At 44.2% G+C, this 24968-nt stretch overlaps 1 protein-coding gene across 1 annotated transcript in view; it reads right to left on the bottom strand.

Annotated features, from left to right (window-relative positions):
- Fam160a1 (family with sequence similarity 160 member A1) overlaps positions 1 to 24968 on the bottom strand; it is an 81568-nt gene that overhangs the window by 38486 nt on the left and 18114 nt on the right. The window contains exons 3-4 of the mRNA XM_032898151.1: positions 22191 to 22349; positions 20202 to 20288 (exon numbers count right to left, since the gene is read on the bottom strand). Of these exons, the coding sequence (XP_032754042.1) occupies positions 20202 to 20288; positions 22191 to 22349 (246 nt within the window). The remainder of the gene's footprint in view (positions 1 to 20201; positions 20289 to 22190; positions 22350 to 24968) is intronic.

Here is a 24968-nt window from a genome sequence, read left to right as displayed (position 1 = left end):
AGGAGGAGGAAGGAGGGAGGGCATACTCCAAGTAGTATGTCAGAGTGAACTTCACAGTCTAACTCTGAGGAGACCGGGGTGGGAGTAACTCAAAAGCAAAGACGGGAGAGCTGTTCCAAATACAACGTCCTCCGGCCCTTTCTTGTTTACTGAGAAACACTCTGGATCCTGGACTCAAGTTTACTATTTTCAACATGAGAAATGGTAAGAACATCATTGTCCCTCAGCTGCTGAATGTTTCCCGTATATCGAAGGAATCTGCTGAGTATATTATTTCATGGCATCCCCGCGATCGTTTGAGAACTGACTCCCTAGAAAGGCAGTTCCTCCAGGAACAGGGTTAAAGAAGAAAGGTAATCTGAAGCTGGACAACAGAGCCAGCAATATGGCTGCTAAGTGTGGCCCGAATGCAACTTTCCTCTTATACCAATCTCCTCCACCTCCATTTTCCCAGATAAATCAGTGTCATTTTCAGTTTTCTTCATATATTTATCCTTCTTCTAGGACTGCCGACTTTCTGCAGAAACACGTACATCTGACCTACTGAGCCAATTCTCAAAGAACACGGTGCAGTCAAGTGCTCAGAACATACTCAATAGACTGAGATGGGCATGGGGAGATCTGCTATAGAAGAAGAAACAGAAAGAAAGCTTGGCGTCGCGGTCTGTGGAGGGTGGCTCACTGGTCGGTAGGTTCATCTGCTGATTATCTGAGTAACGGAAAATCTCCATGTATAGTGAATACTACTTCACTGAAAACACAGAGCCTAACTCAGGAGTGATCCACTGGGGAAAAGAGATGCTTCCTCAGGCTTTCCCTCACGTCTCTTCCAGATTAACACGGCAGCCCTATTTAATCCTGGTAAAGCTGATTCCCAGCTCACGGGTGGAGGGGGAATGTCTGGGCTAAGGTCTCAGGCAGCAGACTACAGAAGGCAGGGTCGCATCCTGTGCCTGCACTTTCTCCCCGGACTCTATCTGCCTGCTGGGCTAAGTGCATCATTTGGGGGCAGAATTTTATATTTAGACCAATTTTCCCAGGCACAAAAACTATAACAAAAACAAGCTCTGATAACAAAAGACAAATTTCACTCCTGGCTTATTTTCCATGAACCACAAAGAAATCTCCACACAATGGAGAGACAGACACCACACAGGTGTGTGTCAGAGCAAATTCAATAATTCCAGTCACCGTGGTCGTTTTCCTCCCGTCATCCACAAACCTGCTCATCATCTGGCACTGGATAGGCTCAGCAGAGCATCTCATCAGGGTGCAAGTCAAACAGAAACAAGGGGCAGCATTTCCTACAGGGAGCCAGCATGGGGCAAGAGACAACCATGGCAAGATAGCAACAAGCAGGCAACACCCTGGGCTGGGCTCCTCACCCTCCATTTTCTTACAACTCGCCCGAAGATAAACTCACAGGGCCTTTTCTGCTGATCAATTTCGAATGCTCTCTTGGGATGGTGCATTGGGGAAGAATAAATGATTCACCCCAAACTCCGGAGCAGCTCTTTCCCTCTTGTTTCTGAGGTGACCACCACCTGGCTCCCATGGATAAGGCGGGGGTTTTGTGTGAGTCTTGTTTTGTGTTTTCTGTGTGGGGGAGAGGGAGGCCCTCCGTGCACTCATTGGGATTAAAGAGAGAAATCTAATGTCTCAGTTCAAATCACAAGTCACTGGAAGTTTAATTTCTTCTCCTACAAAGAGAGCACGGCAGATAGAATGGCACTGCCCGCCTCAGACTCTAAAACAGAACTCTGTGCTCGTCTGTGTGGGAAGACAGAAGATACACTTGGTCACCTAACTTCTGTGAGTCTAAAACATGGTAAGACCAGGCAAGAAGACCTGGAGCTGACAGGACAGAATCAGGCACGTCTGGGGGCAATTGTTCAATGGCACCGGAGGCTTCCTGAGACACCCACCTCTGAGCTGACAGAGCATGTCAGCAATTAGAGAAAGGGCTACCTTGGATAGAGGTAGCTCTCCCCAGTCCATGGTCTGTTTAGCTGATGGTCTGGTCAGAAGAGAGGGTGCTTTTTAATCCTTAAAGATTTGCCTCTGCTTTCTGTGGAGGCAGCCCCCTCACCAAGGCATAAAGCCTGGCAAGGAAAGTGTGAGCTCATCTCTCCTCGAAGTGCCGTAGACTGCAGTAGACAACCTGCCCAGGTCTGCCCATGGCTCCGCAGTGCCTGGGTCTCTCCTGTAGCTACAATCACAGAGACTTGCAGCTTCCCATCAAGAGAAACACAATTCACTAATAGCTAAGAAGCTCTGGGTTTATGGGAGACACTAGGAAACGTTTTCCCCGAGTTCAGTCTCCCTTCCTCGGAAGAAACTCTGACTTTGTAGTTTAAAAACGGGTTTCCTCTGCACCTGGCTGTGACTACTACCTGTGTTCTGATCAGGAACATAGTCTATAAATAGAAGCCATGCTAGGAGTGGGAAAGGATCTGGGAAGGGAGGTCTCTGTGATCCACAGCTTAATCTGTGCAAACCAATGCAGGGGTTGCTCTTAGACCAAGGTGATTTGCATTGTAAATGTTAACAGAGATCTCCTCCCCAGCATTTAAGGCACTGCCTGGCACATACTGGGTACTCAAAATAAATGTGCTGAAATAATTAATAAAATGAGTGTTTCATAATAAGAGAAGGGCAGCCAACGCTGACAGCTGATAATAAAGCAGAAGTGGAATGGCTGCTGTGACCCCACCTTCAAGTAATCCTCAGACACATGACAACAGTCCCTCCCCTCAGACGCATGACAGCAGTCCCTCCAAGATTGATTACACCCTGACTCATCATAAAAAGCACATGGCCCAGCACACGGCGCTCGCCAGGGATAAGCACAGTGTGCATTCTGATATTTATTACTTGTTTCTATTTTAAATGCTAGCCATGACCTATCAAGCTGACTTTATAACTCATTAACGTGTGACTCTTTAAAACATTGTATCTGTATAACCTTCTCTACTGAGTTTTCTGCTAACAAATAAGAATCAATACTAATATTTAGTTTCGTAAGGAGAATTCTAGAAAAGTTTTAAATTTAATGGGAAGAAAGTAACACAAATAACCAAAATAGCATGTTTAGTTATGACTGCAATTTCTCTATAAAAAATAAACACAATCATCGAGGACCTTAGAACACACAATGCCACACTACACAACACAGTACTACATTATACAGCACACCACCCCACTCATCACACCACACTATGCCACACTGCACTACACTACACACCACTCCACACAAGTAAAGATGCCGTCGCCCAGCATGTAGGTGCCAGGAGCTGGCTAGCCAGCTCTCATCCTTCACCTATCCCAGCTCCTGGTGCTGGGCCGTCCTGGCAGAGAGCTATCTGCTCCTCTTCCAGCCCCCATTCAAGCTGCTGTCCTCTTGAGGAACCTAGTTTGTATGGCTTGCCCTGGTGACTAAGTACTGTGGTAACTGCCCTTGATCTTTACTGATCAGAGAATACAAATGAGCTTTCTTTCTTAGCTGAGATTCTCTGAGGGATGCTGCGTAATGATTTAAGGTAGATTGTGGGGTAGTATAAAATGGCGTGCAGTGAGAAGACACTTGCATTTAATGCTTAGTATCTGGGGCCCCGGGCAGGCCAAGACACTTTTGTTGTCTCAGTAGCTACAGGTATAGCACAAGCTTACACACCCGTAAATCCTCCACAGTGCATCACACACACAATACAAGAAGGGCGGCAGTGAGGTATGGCAGAAGCGTCCATGTAGAGCGTTTTGCCATAGAACTGGACAAAACTATAAGCTGTTAGGCTCTGTAAGATAACAGAAACATACCTTCAAAGGCTCACTGGACCATTTAATGCAATCATGGAGCTTCCCACTAACTCTTCGAGGGCTAATCTAAGGCCGTATATCTGATAGATGGCCTACAACCAGGAAGAAGCCTTGTTTCTCTCACAACCATTCTCAGCTGTAAAACACTGATGTTGACCTAGAGAACCATGACCTTAGTTCTAAAATCCTGACACTCTCTGACTTGGAGCTAATGTGAATTGTGTGTCTCAAGTGTCTCACTTCCTAGCATAAGAAATACAACCAGTGCGGTAAAAAGGATGCCACTGTTCCTCTGATACATTTACTCTGCCAATTGTGAATCGATCACGTGAACTGCATATACACAAGTGAAGATACAAAGAAGAACAAAACGTGTCTGCAGGCCCTAACACACTGGCCGACGAAGCCCATACAATGACAGAGATGCTGAGCCCTGGCCTTGATTGCGCAAGACAGCTCAGAGGCAGTTTACAGATGAGAGAAATCAATGTGTGCTCGAGTGCAAAGCTTGTCTCAGTGTGGAGCTTGTTCTGGGACTTAAATAAACGCACTCTGGGTGGACAGGCAGGAAGTAAAAGGGACAACCCAGCAGGAGTTTGGGACAAGAACAGACTGCAGAGGGTGACAGGCTGCATGGGGCCAGGTTAGACGCAGTCTGCAAAGCCAGGCAAAGGGGTCCAAATGGTCTTCTGAGGGTAACAGGGCACATTCTTTGGAATGGAGAAACCTATAATAGCCATTTTTTTTATAACCTTGTTAGATGTATGGGAGATAAGGCTTTTGGAGCCTGGGCACAGGAGGGTGAAGCCTGTGTCTGTCCACCACTCACAATCTGCAGAGGGCTTTGCCTGCCTCTCCCAGCCTTTCTCCCCAGGAGGTGATGAGAGGCTGAGTCTACCCTTCTCCTCTTCTCTCCGGAGGCCAGTGATCTGGCAGGAAGCACCCATCTGTCTGTGCTCCTCCTACCGCAGCTTCTACGGCTAATCTAATTCTGAGGGCCAACACTAGAAAATGTCATCTACAAGAAGCCCTATTCTCCAGCGTAAGTTTTATAAGTAATGAAGATGCCACGTGGTAATCCACCTGCCGGATTGGTCTTTTTCCTATTTCCCACTGTCTCAGAACACGGGTAAGGAAAACTCAGATTATATGGACTTTTCTAGAACTTTATTTCAGATTGCTTTGGCTGTGAGCTCCGTTTATACTGATTCATGAAGATGCTTTTTACTGTCAGGCTGAGCACATCGGTGAAGTGGCACTGTCTTCCACATACTGCTACATCATGGCAAATGACAGCAGCAAGACAAACTCCCAACAGCACCCAGGCAATCCCAACGTGGAGTCTATGCAGAACCCTAAACTGATGGGTGTCGTACTGGGGCCCTCACCACCCTTAGTCACCCACAGTGGCTCAACGTTCATGGATGCTAAATGCCACCCTGACACCATGGCACCAGGTATGACATGTCAAAACAAACACTAAGTCATATCTCTCTCGTTGTTTAAATAGAAATCTATATTCCATATCCTCTGAATTAGCAGCCGAATGTGCACAAAAAATGAGTGAACGATAAAATTAATTCTCCTGGGGAGCAGTGTAGTTTAATATAAAATGTCCCCTGAAGGCTCTATGTGTTGATATTCCAGCTGATGGCACTTTTAAGAGATAACTGGATCATGTGCGCTAACTAACTTCACCAGTGAAACTCACCCATGAGTTAATCCACTGAGATGTTCATAGGTGAACAGGGCTGGATGGAGGAAGTAGGTCACCAGAGACAGGAAGTAGGTCACCTGATGCAGGAAGTAGGTCACCAGAGACAGGAAGTAGGTCACTGGAGGCACGAAGGGTATATCTTTGAAATTATTTATTTACTTATGTGTATGACTGTTTTGCCAGCACATTATATGTTTACCATGTGCATGCCTGGTGCCCATGGAGGCCAGAAGAGGACATCAGATGCCCAGGAACTGGAGTTGTAGATGACGAGCTGCCATGTGGGTACTGGGAACTGGACCTGGGTTGAAATACTCTGAACCACTGAGACATCTCTCCAGACCCCGAGGGTATCTTATTCTCAGATCCTGCCTGCCATCCACACTCCTCTGCCCTATCTGTTTCTTTCCCTCAGCCACATGCTTCCCACCCAGATGTTCCACCTCACTAAGGGCTAAGAGTCAATGGAGCCCTGTGACCATGGACTAAAACTGTGAAGACAACCTAACCCCTTCCCCACTTGGGCTGAATCTCAGGAGTTCTGTCACAGTGCTGAGAGTGACTAATTCAGGTAACTGCGTGTGAGGGGCTGATGTGTGATGGAACTGTGGTTGGTCACATGCTTGCTATGTGGGGAGGGACAACCTGAGAACACCTTTCCCGGGACCTCTATCAACACCTCTTTGTCATCCCCACTAGACAACAACTACATACAGGCCATGAAGCTGCTATTTCCAAAAGAAGAAAGGAATGCTGTTAATTATGATCTTCATTAATTATATATGATTTGTGCTAGCTCCCCAAATGACTACTTTTCACAGAGTCCTAGCTTTTTGTCAACAATGTGTTAGGTACTTGACACACATTATTGGGGCTAATTCTCCTTGGTCCTTTAAGATAATTAACAGGAAAACTAAGACTAAAAAAAAATTGCCCAAAAAACACACAAGAAATGAAAGAGAGCAGATTCAAGCCAATGTTCCATGTTCTTTCTGTTACTTGAAGAGATGTCAGGGCAACACTGTAGGCGGCAGTCTTCTGAGATCCTTCAGAACTGGGCCTTTGCATCAACTGCTTGGACCAGCTAGGTGGACAAGATCCTCTTCGAAAAGGGGGTACATTACCACACTCCAAAGGACTTGTGCCACTCCCTGATATCTCATCATTCCACAGACCCCACCCCCTCTATCCCTCAAATCAAGACTTTCCCCCCAGGCCAAAGAAAACAGCTCCAAGTGTCATGCCAGGCCCCTACTCCAGAAACTTCTTCCAAGAACTGGTTGGGTATACTTCCTTTAAATCCATAGGTAAAGGTGAAATTTAATACTAAACCAATAGAAAGACCAAATACTTTTGGAAAACACCTACATCCCTGCAGTCACTGGACTGGACCCACAGTGTCAAATGAGCGCTCTCACATGAGGGCATTTTCAAGGCACTCAGAACCTGATTTTGCTAACAGACACTGGCTCCTCACTTTTCCCCATGAGGTAACTGCAGACAGGATGAGCGCCTGGCACCTCTGCCTTCCATTCCTGTCTGCACTCAGTGGACATCACAGAGGTAAGCAATTACCCTTAAACTTCCTTCGTGCATTACCTTCAACTCCGGGAAGGACAAAGCTTCCAAGGACAAGCAGAAGGAAACAAACTAGGAAGCAAGACTGCACCTTAGCATTAACAGCTTAGCAACCTAAAAAGTACTGTAGATATTAGAACAGAACAGACAGGAAGCCGAGGCCAAAGATAGGCGACATACTGATACTACTCCATTTTGTCAAGCCTTTGCCCTCTACTTAAACCTAAACCTCATGTTGACACCCTAACTTGGGGACACTAAACCTCCCCGCTCCCAGTGTATCAATGTATCTAACAAACCTTCTTTCTCTGGGGACAGGTGACTGAGTTTGACTTGTGGGGCTACCAGAGCCCAGGCTTTCACCCTAAACACCTGGGTAACAACTTGGTGGCGGTTCTCAGTCTCAATTCCTCTTTGAATCTCCCGAAAGACACCTTGCTTAGGACCCATCCTGACCTAGTTAACTCAGCCTGTCTGTGAGACTAGCCTTCTGCTGAGACAGCGTCCCTGCTAGGCCACTGTCCTCCTGATTCTGGTTGTCACCTTCACCACTAGAATGTCACATGGTCTGTCTGACTTTCAAGTCCCTAACACCTCCCAGACACTGCCATACCAGTGAAGACACTTCTCCTGGTAAGTGGGTGAAGAGCTGTAGAAATCTGATTTTTGCTGAGCTGTAACTCTTACTATAAAGATGACTAAGCATTCTTTTCAAGGAACAGTCCAGTGCAAGAGGCTGGAAATCCCCTCCAATCACAGGGAAAGTTGGTGCTGGGAAACCTGGTCCTGTCTTGGCCATTCAGTCTTCAAGTGATCCTGCAGAGGGATGCTGCCTTCTACCTCCTGCCACTCAAAACGAATCTTCCCCAGAGCTTGTGAAAAGACTAACTCGACTGAAGGACAACAAAGGCACAATTTGGAGGCTTCCAAAAACTAGAATATGGTATAGCCCTGAACAATTGTCCAAAAGAGCCATGAGGGAATTCCTGGGAAGAACAAGACTTAACTGATTCCTGGCAGTGTTGAGAAGGCGCTTTATAGAGTTGCTGAGTCAATGACTGAAAACCTCCCTTGGAGAGAGCAAACCTGGCTGCTGCCAATCCTCCAGCCTCACCTCTTCCCCACCACAGCAGCATGGGCAGTGCAGGGGCTTATTCAGCACAGTGGGGCACTAAGTGACCCAGTGGCATCCTGGGCTGTGAACACCACAAATAAAGGAGAGGGTGGAGATTCATGAGCTAAAACTGCTCCTTTCTTCTCTTTGGGGGAAGGCCACCAACACCTTCACCCCAAGAGCCTCTTCTTGGTTCCACTAGGTGGCGCAAACCCTCCTTTTAGAGAAAGGGACTTTGAAAAATTACATTGGTGAACCCAAGCAACATCTGCATTGTGCCAGAGCCTGGCTAAGGTTCTGTTCTCCACAGACATCTATCTTGTGTTTAACAAAAGGATGGAAGATTTTCTCTAAATTCAGCTTTGGGAACTCAGAAGTAAACTTATGTCTGGAAGACTCATGGATCTAAGATTTATTTAAAAAAAATAAAATAAAATAAAAAGCTAATACAAGGAGACAGACAGCACTGGGGAGTAGGGTCTGGTTCAGCTTGGTCGGTAACATTTGTGTAAACATGGCCAAGTCAACTCCCTTCTCAGGTCTTCAATGCCTTTGACTGAGAAATAAGGAATACATAATCTATACTTATGTCTACTACTAATTCTGCAAGTGTTCATAACATGCTACGTTTCTATTTCTAATTTATTGTGTAATTCATCGGATCTGATAGGACTTTAAGCACAGAGGAGGAGTCATGAAATCCATACACTTCGTTTCTTTGTTTTGTAGTGCTGAGAATGGACGCTGGGCTGGACCCATGCTCAGCAAGCTCTACCACTGAGTTATAGCCCCAGCACACTGCTTCCTTATTGCTGTGTGACAGGGCTTCACAATGTTGTTCAAGCTGGATTTGAACTCACTCTGTGACCCAGGCTAGCCTTGAATGTGCAATCCACCTACCTCAACAATTTCTTAAGCAGCTGGGAGCACAGGTCTGTGGCATAGGGCCCAGGACTCTCTAATTAGATTAAAAACTGAGATCTTATTAATTCATTTACTAAAAAGTACTCCCAGAATACCTAGGCACCAAGCGCTGTGCACCACGTAGCCAGATGAGAAGACGAGAGATAAGCAGGGGTTCTGCCACACTGTTCCTCTAGGAAATAGAACTCTACTGGACTCCAGAGGTCTAACCTCCTGGATTCTCTCACACAGAAAGAATCTGCACAGTTAAATCTACTGTTCATTGAGAGTCACCCATCCAAAATGCACCCTGTGGTTTCAGAGCATTCGGGGCTTGGGGATTAGAGATCTATGATTTAATATAAACTATGGTTATATTAAAGCATTTGACATAAATGTAAATACCACAGGGTTTGTTTAGATAGTTTATATCTTGACAAACAACCATGGCAACAGCATGCTGCCAATTTCCTTTCACTTGGTATTTTACACTCACTCCAAGCCCAGCGCAGTAAAGTTCACCTTAAACAAATTCATTTCTACATGGAGAGAACATGCTCCAAACACGATTCTTCAACATCACTGCTTCTTCAGTAATATTATAAATATCTTTGTCCTTCTCTCTTTAAAACTTATATCTTCCCTTACATTTTTAAAGAAATACCTGTCCTAAACCTGGTTTCCTTTTGGATTTGGATGTGCACAATTAAAGAGTTATGATCTCACAACGAATTCCAATCACCTGTATAAACAAACGTGCCTAACTCTTTAATCTCTACCTTAATTCCATTTATTTGGGACAGTTTTGTTTATTCATGTTAAGCTCATCACTAGATAAAGCATTATAGGGACAAGGATAGGACACTCTAAGACACTACGTAGTTGGTCCAAGGTGACACCACCATTGATCCTGTGGTCACGAATGACAATAATTGAATCAGTTTACCACCATTTGGTAAACATGAAAGATGAGCAGAAAGTGTCAGCCTTCCAGACCCTGAATAGCACAGCTAATCTCAGCTGCGGGTGTGCCATGGGCCTTGGATGGAGCTGTCGGGACTACAAGATACTGAGCAATATGGTTCTCAATTAGTCTGGAAACTCGGCAACAAGACCTTAGCCATTAATTACACAACTTTCTGTTTTTGAAAAGAAGCAAATGTTCCAATAGCTCTGATTACCACCATTTCCATATCCCCAGAGGCCTCCCCAATAAACATTAATCATCTTTATATGTTTGCAGTTGGCTCGCACGTGCTAATGGAGGCCACAGAATGGACTGTTAAGTTTTTCTATATTGCTAAAGGGAAGCCCGTGCTTGGATGTGGGTCTGCACATCTGTGTGCATCATCTTTGCACACAATTGCCTGCAAACTCAGACGTGGAAAGGAGCAGTGATCGTGACAACCGAAGTCTGCCAGCGCCGTGCCTTCCATTGCAGAGTCACATTGAGAGAAGCACCCATTTCCCCCTCCCCGCAGCATCACAGCAGTCTGGCGGGGATGGGTCTGTGGTGGAAAGGTGGAAACCCTATCACATTCTGAGGTACAGGTAACATCGGTGAGTACCACCACTGTCACCCTTGGCTGATGCCATCTGCATTTGAGAGGAGTGTCCCTGGTACTGAGAACACGGCCCACAGACCTAAACAGTGCCACACAGCAGAGCAGAGTAGACATTGCACAGTGGGTAGTGGAACTTGTCACCATCCTCACAACGGTCAGGACCTTCAGTACAACAAACACACATGTTGGAGAAGAAACACCTTTATGGAGCCAACCACCTCCTTCTACTACACACCTTCAGGTAGTAGTAGTTGTAGTAGTAGTAGTGGTAGTAGTAGTAGTAGTAGTAGTAGTAGTAGTAGTAGTAGTAGTAGTAGTAGTTTTTGATTAGCAGTGCTGTGTCCTCAAATGACAGAGTACTTTGACCTGAGCCCTTACCCACTCCCACAATTCATTTCTCAAATCACTGTCATCTTATTGTCTGATGTTCTCCATAAGCTTGGGGACTGAGGCACGCAGAGTATTGTTAGAAATGACAAAACTGGGTCTGTCACTGAGTTAAAACCCCGGAGGTTCCACATGAGACTAAAGCCCGATGTTTGGTTACTGTCTCATCACTGTGGTAAGACACCGACAAAAGCAGCTCGAGGGAGGAAGGTGTATTCTGGCTCACGACCAAAGTTCAGTTTATCGCACCAAGGAAGTCAAGGCAGCAGGAGCTTAAAGCAGCTGCTCATGTCATACCCACAATCAGAGGGCAGAAAGCAATGGATGTTCCATGCTCAGCTCCATTCCTCCACACTGCAGGATCTCAGTCAGGGAAAAGTGCTGCCAACAGTAAAGACCACACACACACACACACACACACACACACACACACACACACACACACACACACACACACACACACACACACACACACACACACACACACACACACACACACACACACACACACACACACACACACCACACACACACACACACACACACACACACACCACCACCACCACACACCACCACACACACACACACACACACACACCACACACATGACACACACACCACACACACACACACACACACACACACCACCACCACCACACACACACACACACACACACACACACACCACACACACACCACACACACACACACACCACCACCACCACCACACACACACACACACACACACACACACACCACCACCACACACACACACACCAACACACCACACACACACACACACACACACACACACACACACACCACACACACACACCACACACACACACACACACACACACACACACACACACCACACACACACACACACACACACACACACACACACACACACACACCACCACACACCACACACACATGCCACACACACACACACCACACACCACACACAAACACACCACACACACACACCACACACACACACATACTTCAATTAACAAAATTAAGACAATCTCCCACAGGCAGCCCAAAGGCACATCTAGGTGATTCAGTGCTCTTCCAAGTGTGGCCCTTGAAGAGCCTAGGTGGCTGGGGTTCAAACTCTCAGACTTCCTCTCTCCTGTCAAATCAGAATCCCCAAAGATTCATTCAAGAGACCCAATGTAACTGGTTTGTCCAAGAATACCTGCTATTGAAAATCAGAATAAACAGAATGGCAGATCTAGAACAGCTGAATTGATACCATAGCTCATAAGAACCAGGAGAGGAGGAAGCCTAAGGCTTTCCACCAACCAAAAGCACTGTAAGAAATATGAAGTATACTGTCTACACTCAGACTGTCATACTGGCTGAAATGGGGCAAGAGTTAACAGGTGGCAGTACCACACCATGTGACAATGTCTTATTTTAGAGAGCTGGTTGGTTGGTTACCTTCATGAATAATGACAGGTGTATGTACTTAGTGCTAAGTGTCAGTGACAATAATAATTATTTCAAATATAATATCTATTCATTCTTCACAGAATCCCACAGAGGCAAGTATCATTTTGTATAAACACATGGGTGAGGACACTGTCACAATCACAGAGCTGATTAAAGCAGCCAGGGACCAGATTGCAAACCAAAGCCTCACTAATCCCAAAACCCATTTTGAGGTACATTTTTATGTGAATCTATCTTGCTTCCATAAACTCTATTACCTGAATATGATATCCTAAATGGATGTATTAGATATACATATTCATGGTTTTCAATTAATAAATCAGGCATTTCCAAGAACAAGTTCCAAGAACTTCCCAAGAACAAAGTCTCTTATATTTGTCAGTCAGCTATTGTAGGTCTATTCAGATAGCTGGACAGAGTCATTATTTGGTCTGTCCATGGTTACCTTGCTGACTATGAGTTCCTCAGGGCCTTACTTGCCTGAAATCACTGATCAACCTTGGTAAATTTTACAACAGGGCCCTCCACTTTCACAAGACTGTTTAAGACAGAGCAACCATGATGCTACTGTTAATTGTCAACTTGGCAGAACCTAGAATCACTAGGAAGAGAGGCCTAGGGGTTCCTGTGAGGGATTATCCTGGATATGTTAATTAATGTGGGGAGGGCCTTTAGTTTGGAGCAGGGACCACTCCTCGGGCAAGGGAGCTAGCCAGAGCTATCCCGGAAGCTAGCTCCGAGACAATAGTAGTAACTTCGTCAAAGAACCGACTTCTTTCCTTGGGTTGCTTCTGGGTCTGCCTTTGCCTCACACCACACTAGAGGCCACTGTGAGCAGCGAGGTCACTCTTGGGACAGAATCTTCACTCAAGTAAAAAGGGGGCTGGAGCGTATTAAAAAAAATTAGACCTTGACATTATTACAGGAAAATAAGTAAGTAACTAGCAAAAATAAGACAATATTCAGGGCCCTTTAGTAATTGAAAGCTTTGGTCACTAATACAGACAATGGATTTTATAGAGCAAATCACGAAATACATAAGTAAAACTATAAAAATGTAAAAAAGCAGCAAAACCACCATGCTAAAATGTCCAGTGTGGTTCACTGCAGAGCCAGAGTCTCATTGGGTGACCAATTAACTGAACGGAAGGTACACAAGGCATAGCAGAGAACCCCTAAGATTAAACGAAAACCCCGGGCTGCCACAGCCAGCATGCTACACTAATTCCATGCTTTGAGTCACTGGTGATACGGTGGTGAGCACAGCTGCTTCCGGTCCCATGCCTGGACTCCTTTCTTTCTGTACTGAAGGCTTTTTTTTTTCAGTGAAATTCCCCAACATCATTGGAAACCAGACTCGAAATGTCAAAGTGTTTTCCATCAAGAAGAGATGACGGCAAAAGGACCCAGAGCACAGGCAGAAGCAAGTGTTCCAGAAGAGCAGGCAGGGGACCTGTCCACCCTCTGCCACCTTAGTCCTCTCTTCTGTCTTCCAGACCAGGAAACACAGGAGTTGGGCAGGGATGAATGACGCTGAGATCGCAGCTGCTCTGCTCTCTCCTCCTTAGACACATCGGGCTGCTCCTCCTGTAAGCTTGGCACCCAACCACAGCCCATTAATATTTTATAATGATGATAATTTGAAGATGTTATTTAATTGTTTAAAAAGTCTCCAGTCACAACTTCCACTGGGCATAAAGCTCGAGTGTATGCTGATCCAGGAGAGCCAAACTGGGCTGTACTAAAGTCCTTGTCCCACCCCACCTACAAAGCACATGACTGGTGAAGTGGGCAACTTCCTTGTGGCTGTGCCCAGCCTCTTGAAATTCCCATCTTTTCAATCACCCCAAAACTGCCATCCATCGACTTAAGTCAATAAGCCATGAATTATTGAGCTTGTAGGATGCAGATCATGAATATGTATGTGTGTGTTTAGAAGGCAAGATTGCAAAACAAACGGGCCCCACAGTGCTCATGGGAAGCCAACACACATGCCCTGAAGGAAATGTCTGAAATTAATTCTACCCATGTATATTGTTCAAGCACAGTTTCAGCACACAGAAGATGGTGGAAAATCTTTTTTTTTTTCCTAGTGGATTTCTTGTTTCTATTTTCCAAGCACACTTACAGGAAATGAAATATAGCCGGCTGCTCTTTGGCAAAACCAAAGGTACAGGCCTTGAGGTCAGACTTTCCATGGCTAATGCCTGTGAGCTGCATGCAGAAAGGACACATGTGACAAATTCCCTTGCCATCACTGCCCACCATAGCATACACCCCTCAAGGTCTACAGCTCCTTTGAACAGAGGTCATCACAAGTTTCTCCCCCATTTCCTAGAAGCCTGTGAAGGACCCACCCATAGCAACCTCCAAAACAAAGAGTATCCCAAGTCACTTCTGGAAATCCTGCAAGTGTGCCAGGGTGTTCCTTGGACAGTCCTTTCCCACCCACACTCCCTACCAAGCCCCTTTTCTGCTAGAGACCAGGACAAACTTCAAAGTCAGCCTTGTCTTCTAAGACACATTGCCTACCTACCATTCTCCTGCTAACACAGGGCCCCCAATACTACACGTGGGCAGAGAATCCAGGCTGGTGACAGGCAGGAAGGCAACTCCACTTATTTGGGCCAGTTGGTGAGCCTTGCAGTTTCTTGAGGATTGAACTACAGCTGCTGGTTTGTGTGTGGTGTCTGACTGCTGAAAGGACTGGACTGCAGCTGCTGATTTGATTTGTGTTTGCTCTGGGACTGAACTGCTGACAAAGAAGATTGAGCTCCCCCCAGAGAACTCCTGCTAAACAGGTCCACTTCCCCCACATCCTAATAACTTTTCACAGCTCTATCAGCTGGCACTTTCTACACGGCCCCTTGCCCCTGACTCTTTACACTCTTTACACTTTACACACACACACACACACACACACACACACACACACACACACACACTCATTCAGACCTCAGTGTTATGGTCACAGTAAACTTGCCACAGATTCCCTTATGCTCTTGAATCAAGAGACAGGCTCTGTACCTGGCTGTGTGATACGTGAAAAATGAGACTACACAGGAATGACACTGTCCCAGGTCCTTAATACACTGGCCACTTCTGCCATGCACTCTTGAAAGCTTCGGAACCTCCACTCTCTGGAGTCCTGAGACCGTGAGTAGTACAGAAACCCAAATAGCCCAGGCTGCCATGCTGGGAGAAGCCCTAGCTATACCTATATAGAAAAAAGGAGGCACAGGGGAGAGAACGTCCAGCCAGCCCCAAATGCTTAGGCCCTAGTCACAGAAATCATTTCAGCTGAGACCAGGCTTTAAATCAGGAATGTCCCACTGTGCAGTGTCCAAGTCACACGAACGAGCAATGGTTGCTATAAGCCCAGCTCTAAGGATGGTTTCTGATACAGCACCAAAGCACTGAAATATCAGCCTCTCAAAACCACTTCACCTCCCCAGTTCCCCTCACAGCACAATCTGGGGCCCACCTGGAACTACTGGGACCCTGACATAGGAATGACAGTCACTAGGGCAAATATTCACACCCTAAACATTTCTTCTGATAAAACCGCAGAACGACACTTCCCTCTGAGGGAGGTGTGACCCGAGGCCTCGCTTACCTTCAGAGGATGATATAGGAATAGAAAGACATGTGTCACTTCCAGATAAAAGCTACATGTCTCTCCCTCTGACACTGTGACAGCTGATGTAAGTTCCAGGGGTGATGCTTTTGGTCAGCCTGATTCCCAAGTGCCTTCCTGCCTTGTTCCCTGAAATACAATCCTTCCTTCATTTCTACTTCTCTGAGAATGCAGGCTAGTGCACTGAACCAATATTAGCTTGAACAAATTCACCAGACACATGAGAAGCAGACAAAATACCCTTTAATCTGAAGTAAGAGAGAACCAACAAGCTTGAATGCCTATATACGTATCTACAGCTGAATTTATTTGCTTACTATATCTATCAATAACATTTTCTTTAATGACTTTTACAAAAGCATGTTCAACCTATCTGTAAAAATTAACTCCTTCCAAAAATGTCCAAAGCTGGCTTCCCATCTCTTATTCCAAACTCTGGAGGCTATATGTATTTGGGAATTTAAAATGTTTAGAAGAATGATATGTTTATGTGCCATGTTTTATATAAAATCCTCAGAAGGTTTGGGGTACCACCCTAACCTGGGTATATTAATATTTTCCCCACAGAGAACATACAAATATTAATACAAGTAGGTTAATTAAAATCAACAGCCTTGAGCTAGTTCAGGTAGGACCAGACACCAAAAGCATTCAGCAAGGTTGAATGTTATGCCAAGAGAATTGATAAAAACGTTGTGTGCAGGGCTTTCCGAGTCACCTTTATTTCTCATGCTAGAGATTAAACCCAAGGCCTCAAACATGCTCAGCAAAGTCTACTCCCAGCCCCAGAGCTTTCTCTGTGTGTGCAGCTTGCACAGAACTGTGGAAGAAAGCCATGTAGCCTCAGTGTTGGGTGAAGAGAGCATAGTGCAAGCTTGTGAGTGCGAGTCGCATGCCCGTCTGCAGCGGCGAGGAGCAACTGCCGGGGATGCCCACCATCAGCCCACACACCCCTCCCATTGTCCCTACTCACAAGGCTGTGAGTGTGCATGTGGGATGTGGTGTGCATCTGATTTGCTACTTATTAGGGTAGGTAGAGGCATGTACGTCCATGCGTAAGAGGTCAATGTCAAGTGTCCTTCCTCCCTCTCTTCCTTCGCTCCCTGATGCAGACTTTGTCACTAAATCTGATCTCACTGTTTCAGAGAGGACAGCTGGCCGAAGAACTTCCGAGACCCACCTGTCTCCACCTGCCATAGCCCTGCCTTGTCCCCGCAGCACAGGGAGTCAAGATACAAGATACCAAGCCTGGCTTTTTGATGTGGATTTTGGGGGATCCAACTGAGATCTGCCTCCTTATCTGGCAGGCACTTCATTCACTGAGCCATCTCCCTGGTTCCTTCATTAGGTTTTGCAATGCTTAATCTCTGGTTAAGAATGCTGATGAAATATATTGATCGAAATGTGAAGCAATTTTTAAGTATGAATTTACTTGTATTATTTATGAGGCAGAGGGAATGAGCTTACCTTTATAAGCTGCCTACGCAGGTAAGTCTCATGATTTAGGTGAGAGAGTGCACAAAGGGATTTTATTTAGAAGACTGACTAAGGCCCTTCTGTCAGGGGAGCAGATCTGAAGTTTACAAAACACAATGGGAATTCCTATAGCGGGCCTGAGCCCAGACCTGAGGTAACCCTTTCAGCATCCAAGGGGGAGGCGTAGGAAGTAGGGTTCCACTGCTCCCATTGGGGGCCTCTCAAGATACATCCAGCTCTGGCCTGCTCTGCGTGTCTGTCCCTGATCCGCGGCTCTAGGACAGGTGCCTATCACCAAGAGAGAGCCAGAGGTGTAGGGCAGCTTGTTCCTAACCCTTTCAACTATAAGTGTTAAAAACAGGAAAAACATAGAAAAGTGGAAAATGATAAGAAAAATAATTAAAGTAGAGAACAGTCAGTTTTTGGTCTCTCTGAACACTAAATGGAAATATCTGGAGAAGATCTGTCACTAATAGACAAAAATTAAAGAATCTTAATGAGGAAGTTGGAAATTAAAATCTAATACAGTAACATTCACTGTTCATCTCCTGGATTCTATACTACATGGACCTTTAAAAATAAACATGTGTTAACTTCACAGTTTAAAAATCCCTGATTTTAAGTTATGGACATAACTAAGAATGGAGTCAGGTTATGTATACAGTGTTGTCTAAAATCACTCTCTCCTAGAGCGCTGTCTGCAAAAGGGACAACTTTTCCTAAATATTCCACTGTGTGCTGGTTTCTGTTTAGTTGGTTGGCTGGCTGGCTGGTTGGTTGGTTAATTTGGTTTTCCATACTTCTTAAGTCTAAGGAGATGTCCACACTGAGCAATGGATATATCCCGGAGAACAAAACACATGGGAGTGTTACCCCCAGGAAGTGCTGTGGACTTGGATGTTGAACGAGCATGGCTCATGCCTCAGTTCCTCAGTCGTTCCTAAGTGCTGTGAGGAAGTGAGGTCGAGTGGTCTTCACAACGGCTCTGAGTTGAGCTCATGCTCAGTTCAGTTACAGAGCTCACTGTGCTAAGCCACAGTGAGATCACAGCAAGATGCTCTCTGCTGGTCGAGCGCACAGTAGGGTGTCTACAGATAACGGGATGTGCCTCACTATGAAAAAGTTCCAAGGAGAGTTTTCACCGTAAAGAGATGAAAATGAATGGGAAGATAAATGCGTTTAACTTGACTTTAATATTACATTCATCTGTATGTGTATCAAAACTGCACTCGGAACCCCATTAACATGCGAAAAGAATTTCCATCAACATTTATAACATTAAGGTATATTAATTATAATAACAAAACAGTGTGGAAAATACAATAGTGATAAAAAGCACTACTTAGCGTCCACAGGTGAGCGAGGGATAATTAGGGGATAAACGAGGAAGAAAGACTACACACGGGAGTCTGCAATCACAGCAGTCTTTCACTGAAGAGGAAAGGTCCTCCCCGCACAGATTTAGAGACCTCCAAAGCCAGACACACACCCCCTCCCTAAACAGCAGAATACTGGCCAACAGAAGAACAGTGTAGAAACACAGAAGGCCCATGTTCTCCAATTGTATGCCCTGCATTTCCCAAGACAGCTCCAATTCCACAGACTTGGTCTCTCTGTGTCTATAAAACACTAAAGTAACTTGAGGAAACGCCTTATCAGACCAAGCACAGTTTGTTTCACAAAATGTGTCCACTGAACAAAAAGGGCAGGCGGTAAACAGCCAGAGAGCAACAGCAGCGCCGAGCCTGGCTCCTCTGAGCCAGACAGCCAGACAGCCAGACAGCCAGACAGGCAGCAGAGCGTACTGCAACCCTTCCACACTGCTAGAATCCAGGTTTTTAACTTTCTAAAGTAAGAACACATAAAATGTAATTTAAGCATACAGAAAGAAGGGCATTTTGTCCAAGTCACATTATGAATTTATTCTTGCTTCTGTCCCAACCAGGGAAAAAGACTCCTTAAAATTAGAATTCTAGGTCCGTGGGTGTCTCATAATAACTCACAATGGGAAAGATATCAGTTGATTTATTAAATATAAAGTGAGAGTCATAGGCATTTAGAGTGTTGCTAATGAGACAACCAACCTTTGCTGGGTCCTTAACATGGCTTCACTTTCATTTTCGCAGTTGCAGAATTGTTATAATAGAAAATCATGTTCTGTTAAGGAGGAGGTAAAGCCGTGGCCCCGGCGCCGCCTCTGCCCTCCCCATGCCCACAAGCAGCCCACACACTCTTTATGAAAGACGTGTCTCACAGGACAGCTTAACAGAACATTCGCAGCAGCCCCACTCTAGAACTGAAGTCAAGCTCAGAGTCAAAGACCACACATCACCTCTCCTGCAGACTGTCCAACTTGACATTCCGCTGCACTAAATGGACCCCATCTAACTTACACCATGGATATTTCTAAGGCCCGTGTCTGAGACTGCTTAGAGCGCTGGGTGGTTGTGTCCACTGCTGACTCATTGCACTGCTGACTCCTTGCACTGCGTTTACTCTCCTCCCTTCCCTCACGAATGACACAGATGACCTTAGCCAATCACTGACCTTATGGAGGGCAGGAGCCAATACTGGTACCAAAAATCCGTTGTAAATGTAGCTGACGAGCTGCGTGCGGATCAAGGGGTGAGCGACCTGAGACGGAAGCAGACGACACGGTTCACTCTCCACGGTGTCTCAAAGCCAGACAGTCCTGTCTCCATCTTAATTCAAAAGGAAGCCCTGAATTTGGGCTAAGCTTCACTTGTTCAGTAATACTTCAGACCACACAATGATGTGATTATTTAAAAATATACCTATTATAATATAAACAGCTAAAATTATACCCCCAACCATAGAAAAGATGTTAATTTTAACGTTGACTTGAAAAGACAGACAATGAATAGACTGAGCATGCATAAATATTTATAAGTTAAAATGAGTAAATTATAAAGTATAATTTTTGCCCCTTAACTCCTCCTAAGCTCCATATCTACCTGTGGTTACCTTTTTAAAAGAGTTTAACTATAGAAAAGAATAATTAAATACACTTATTTTTCTAACAGAGAACTTTGAAGATGCATTTTCTGATATTTCTGATATTTAGGGGGGAAAGATTCTGTAAAATATCCTCAGAAAAAGCAGTCAGCTGTTCAAAAGCAGGAAGCATTGCTGGTGTTTCTTCCCCAAAATGGATTTTCAAAATCTAAGGAACATAGACAAACCTTTACTGACATAGTTGATACTTGCAGGGGCTCCCTAACTCCAAAACATTGCTTCAATGTTTTAAAATAATGTTTGCCTTTAATTTCAAATAAATATATTTCCTGTTCTTCACCAGGCCTGAAGAAGCAGCTTTAATGAGGGCAGAAGGGAAGAGAGGGAGGGAGGGAGGAGGGAGGGGAGGAGGGAGGGAGGAGGGAGGGAGGGAGGGGAGGAGGGAGGAGGGAAGGAGAGGAGGAGGGAGGGAAGGAGGAGGAGGGAGAGAGGAAAGATTCAATCAAACAAAAAGTAAAAAGCAATTTCTAGGGAAGTAAGTCTAGCTGTTTAAATTACTGACAATCTTTCTCTATATCTAAAGAGGAGCTAATAGTAGTTCCATCAATTTTATATCCATACATTTCTGCAGAAAATGTTGATAGACTGTAATATTAAAGAGAAAATAATTTAAAATGTAATCCATTTATCTTAAATACAAATAAAACTTCCTTTGACTTAGCAATAAAAATGAGAGGGGAACCAAAGTAATTTACTTTCATTTTCCTCCAGAAGCTGTTTCTTTATTTGGTAGATAAACAGATTATACGTAACATTTTTCACCCTAACAATCACCATAAAACAAACTTGATTTCTTAATAAATCCAATATAAAGGTAGTATTTATGCTACACAGAAGAAATTTTTGATGAAAACTTAGTATACCCTTAAACATATATAAAATTGGATTTTTATTGAAAACAGTAACAAGAAATTTGAAGGTAAAAAAAATCTAATCAAAAAGCCAGATACACAAGAGTTCAGTGGCTGTTTTTCCCCTAAAGCGAGCCAATTTCAAAGCAAATTTAATTTGTGTAGCTAAGAAGATTGTTAACTTCTTCCCAATTCAATTGGGATAACAATATTCTTTATGTAGTGTGCACCATTAAGCAAAATAAAGTGTTTTCCTTTGTAAGCTCCTGGGAAGACCTTGAAGTAAAAGTGTTATAATTTGGAGCACTTAAGCAGCCTAAAAATATCTATTTAATGAGCCAGCCACTGAACTTATTTTTGATGGGTAAGTGGATAATCAGAACAGAATAACACTTTTTATAGAGAAAATAAAATCTTTTCATTTGTTCTCAATTGGAACTTTCAGAATCCTACCAAACGTTTTCACTCATTTCAGGATACTCAATGGGATCCAAGCAAAGCATCATTATTCCACAAGTGTGGCTCAAAATTAGCAAAGGGTTAATGTGGAGGAAACTGGAATAGTGAAGGGTGCCCATGCATGCCAGTTCCCCGCAAGCCTTGAGCTCTGACCGGACAGTGGTCCACGATGGCTTCCGGGTTGCAGTACCTGGATGACTGCATTACAGAACTCCAGAGAGTTCATGAACTGCACGAGGGCAGGCAGCAGGAGCCAGTCGTCCCTCAGAAGGCAGTGCCACTCCTCACCCTTCTCTTCCAGCTTCGTGGGCAGGGAAGAGTACAGGCCACTGAGTCCCGTCGCAAGCACCTGATTCGGAAACAAAAAGAGCAAAGTAGTCCCGTCTGAAGCTCATGGTCACAAAGATGCCGAGGCTACTGGTCCAAAGACCAAACTCTGAGCAGCAAGGGATTAATAAAGAGAAGGTAGCAACTAGCTAGGAGAGGTTAAACATGTGGACGGACTAGGAAGGCTACCCCAGCAGACAGCAAGGCAAATCCAGACCTACTTAGCTATTAGTCAAAAGGTCGGGGAGGGTGATTCATCTTTTATACTAGGCACCAGGATGAGCTGGGAACCCAGCAAATGAGAAGGCAAAACACAAAGATGACTGAAATGTGACTCTCATCAATCTATACTGGACATACGGGTAACTGATAGAGTCAGGTGTGTTGGGTCTCAAACATGATCTTCCAAGACTAACACAATGAATTCAATGATAAGACATGATAGGTCTTAGCACAAAGAAAAAAAAGGAAGCTATCAGAGGAACTGATAAGAGCTGAGGTGGCACAGGAGCCCACGATGTACAAAAAGGACAATAAAACAGATGGGCCATAGCAACACTATAGGTAGATAGGTAGATACATACATACATACATACATACATACATACATACATACATACATACATGATAGATACATGATAGATTCATACATACATGATAGATAGATAGGTAGGTAGATAGATAGATAGATAGATGATAATAGATGGAAGATAGATAGATAGATAGATAGATAGATAGATAGATAGATGATAGTAGATAGATAAATAGATAGATAGATAGATAGATAGATAGATAGAGATACATGATAGATGCACAGATACATACATGATAGATTCATACATACGTGATAGGTAGGTAGATAGATAGATAGATAGATAGATAGATAGATAGACAGACAGACAGACAGACAGATAGATAGATCAATCGATCTTTGTCCTATTTCCTAGAAACCTTCATTCACCCACATATCAATTCACTCATTTAAAAAAAGCCTGACTACTTAATTTCAGGCCAAGTGCTAAGTACAGGAAACAAAACTGTAAGCAAGATTGATCCTTTATCTCTTTAAAAATCAGGGCATCTGTGGTCCCGAAGGAAAATATCTTCTATTTAAAGTATTTAATTCGTTGTCAACATACCCATACAAATCACTTTAATACTAGTTTTGAATGTGACCCAAATGAGTTGTCTACATAAATCAGAAACCTCTGGCAAATGCATATGGAGCCCAAAGTCCCCTAGAAGAGAAGTCTAATCTGGATACTACATTTTAAAAATCAATTACATTTGCTAACTCATGCTAAATTAACCACAGAACAAAGACTTTAATTCTGCGTTCTCCTGGTTTCTTAACCACTCTGAGGCTCTGAAGATGAATTCATAAAGACAAGCTTAATTTGTCTGACTAAAAAGCTGGGAATAACTATTCAGTATATCAATATAATTACAGCAACATTAATTTTCAAATTACATACATCAGTGACAGTAATTAAAAATAATACATACCTAATATTCACTTTTTAAGTGAGTATTCTAAAAGGGCAGGGCTAGGATGTGAACAGGAGGAAACCTGCCCAGCCTGAAGACACATTCCATGCGAAATTGACAGCTGGGAGGGTGGGTGTCCCCACCATGTTCCTGCCACCATAAGATAGGGCTGGTCAATAGCCATTGTCTTCTTCAGAGTGGCAAAAAAGAATATGAGAAAAATATTCTGCTAAATAATAAGCATTACACATGCTTAAGGGACAGGAGTGTGTGTGTGTGTGTGTGTGTGTGTGTGTGTGGTATGTGTGTGTGTGTTCACAGCTATTGACAACTGTATTGCCTTCCAAGGCACTAAGTTCAGATTCATTTACACACATTACACACATTTTTAGAACATAGGCTATGGGCAATACATAACAGGGCTGGTGCTTAAACAGACCAAGTCAGGGGAGGAGAGACAGAGAGGCCAGCCTCCAAGATAATGATCACAAGGAAGACCACCTTCACCCTCAAGAATACAGAGGATACCAAGGGAGCGGGGACAAAGAGAGGCAAACAGAGATGTGTAGGTGCGTTTCATTTGTTTGTTTCTTTTGTTTTGTTTTCTGGTTCAAGAACTAACATCAAAAGTGATGTACTTTTGAATTTCATTGCGTAACTTGAAAACTAAATTATAAAAGACACACATCTCTGCATTCAACAGGTAATCAAAAATAAAATGTACTCCTTTAGCCTTTTATTGATTCTGACCACAAAACTGTAAAACATTATGTTTATTCTCAATACATTAAATATTAACGAAGTACTTTTCACTTATCTTCTCCCAAAAGTATCCTTAAATGAAATTATCATGGGCTGGGGAGATGACTCAGCAGGTAAAGTTCCTGCTGCACAAGCAAGAGGACCAGAATCCTAACCCCCAGCACCACATAAAAGCCAAGGAGGTGTGGCTATAATTCCAGGGCTCAGAAAGCGAGACAGAGAATCCCAGAGCAAGCTATCTGGAGCAGCCAAAATGGCACTATCCAGCTTCAACTGAAAGACTCTGTCTCAATGGATAACATAGGTGGATCAAGGAAGAAATCTGACATCGGCTTCAGGTGCAGGTGTGCGTGCACGTGCACACACATACACACACACACACACACACACA

Source organism: Rattus rattus, chromosome 3 (assembly GCF_011064425.1).
Source record: "Rattus rattus isolate New Zealand chromosome 3, Rrattus_CSIRO_v1, whole genome shotgun sequence".
Classification (NCBI taxonomy): domain Eukaryota; kingdom Metazoa; phylum Chordata; class Mammalia; order Rodentia; family Muridae; genus Rattus; species Rattus rattus.
Note: the sequence above shows the minus strand (reverse complement) of the source record. Positions and strands in the feature narration are given on the sequence as shown.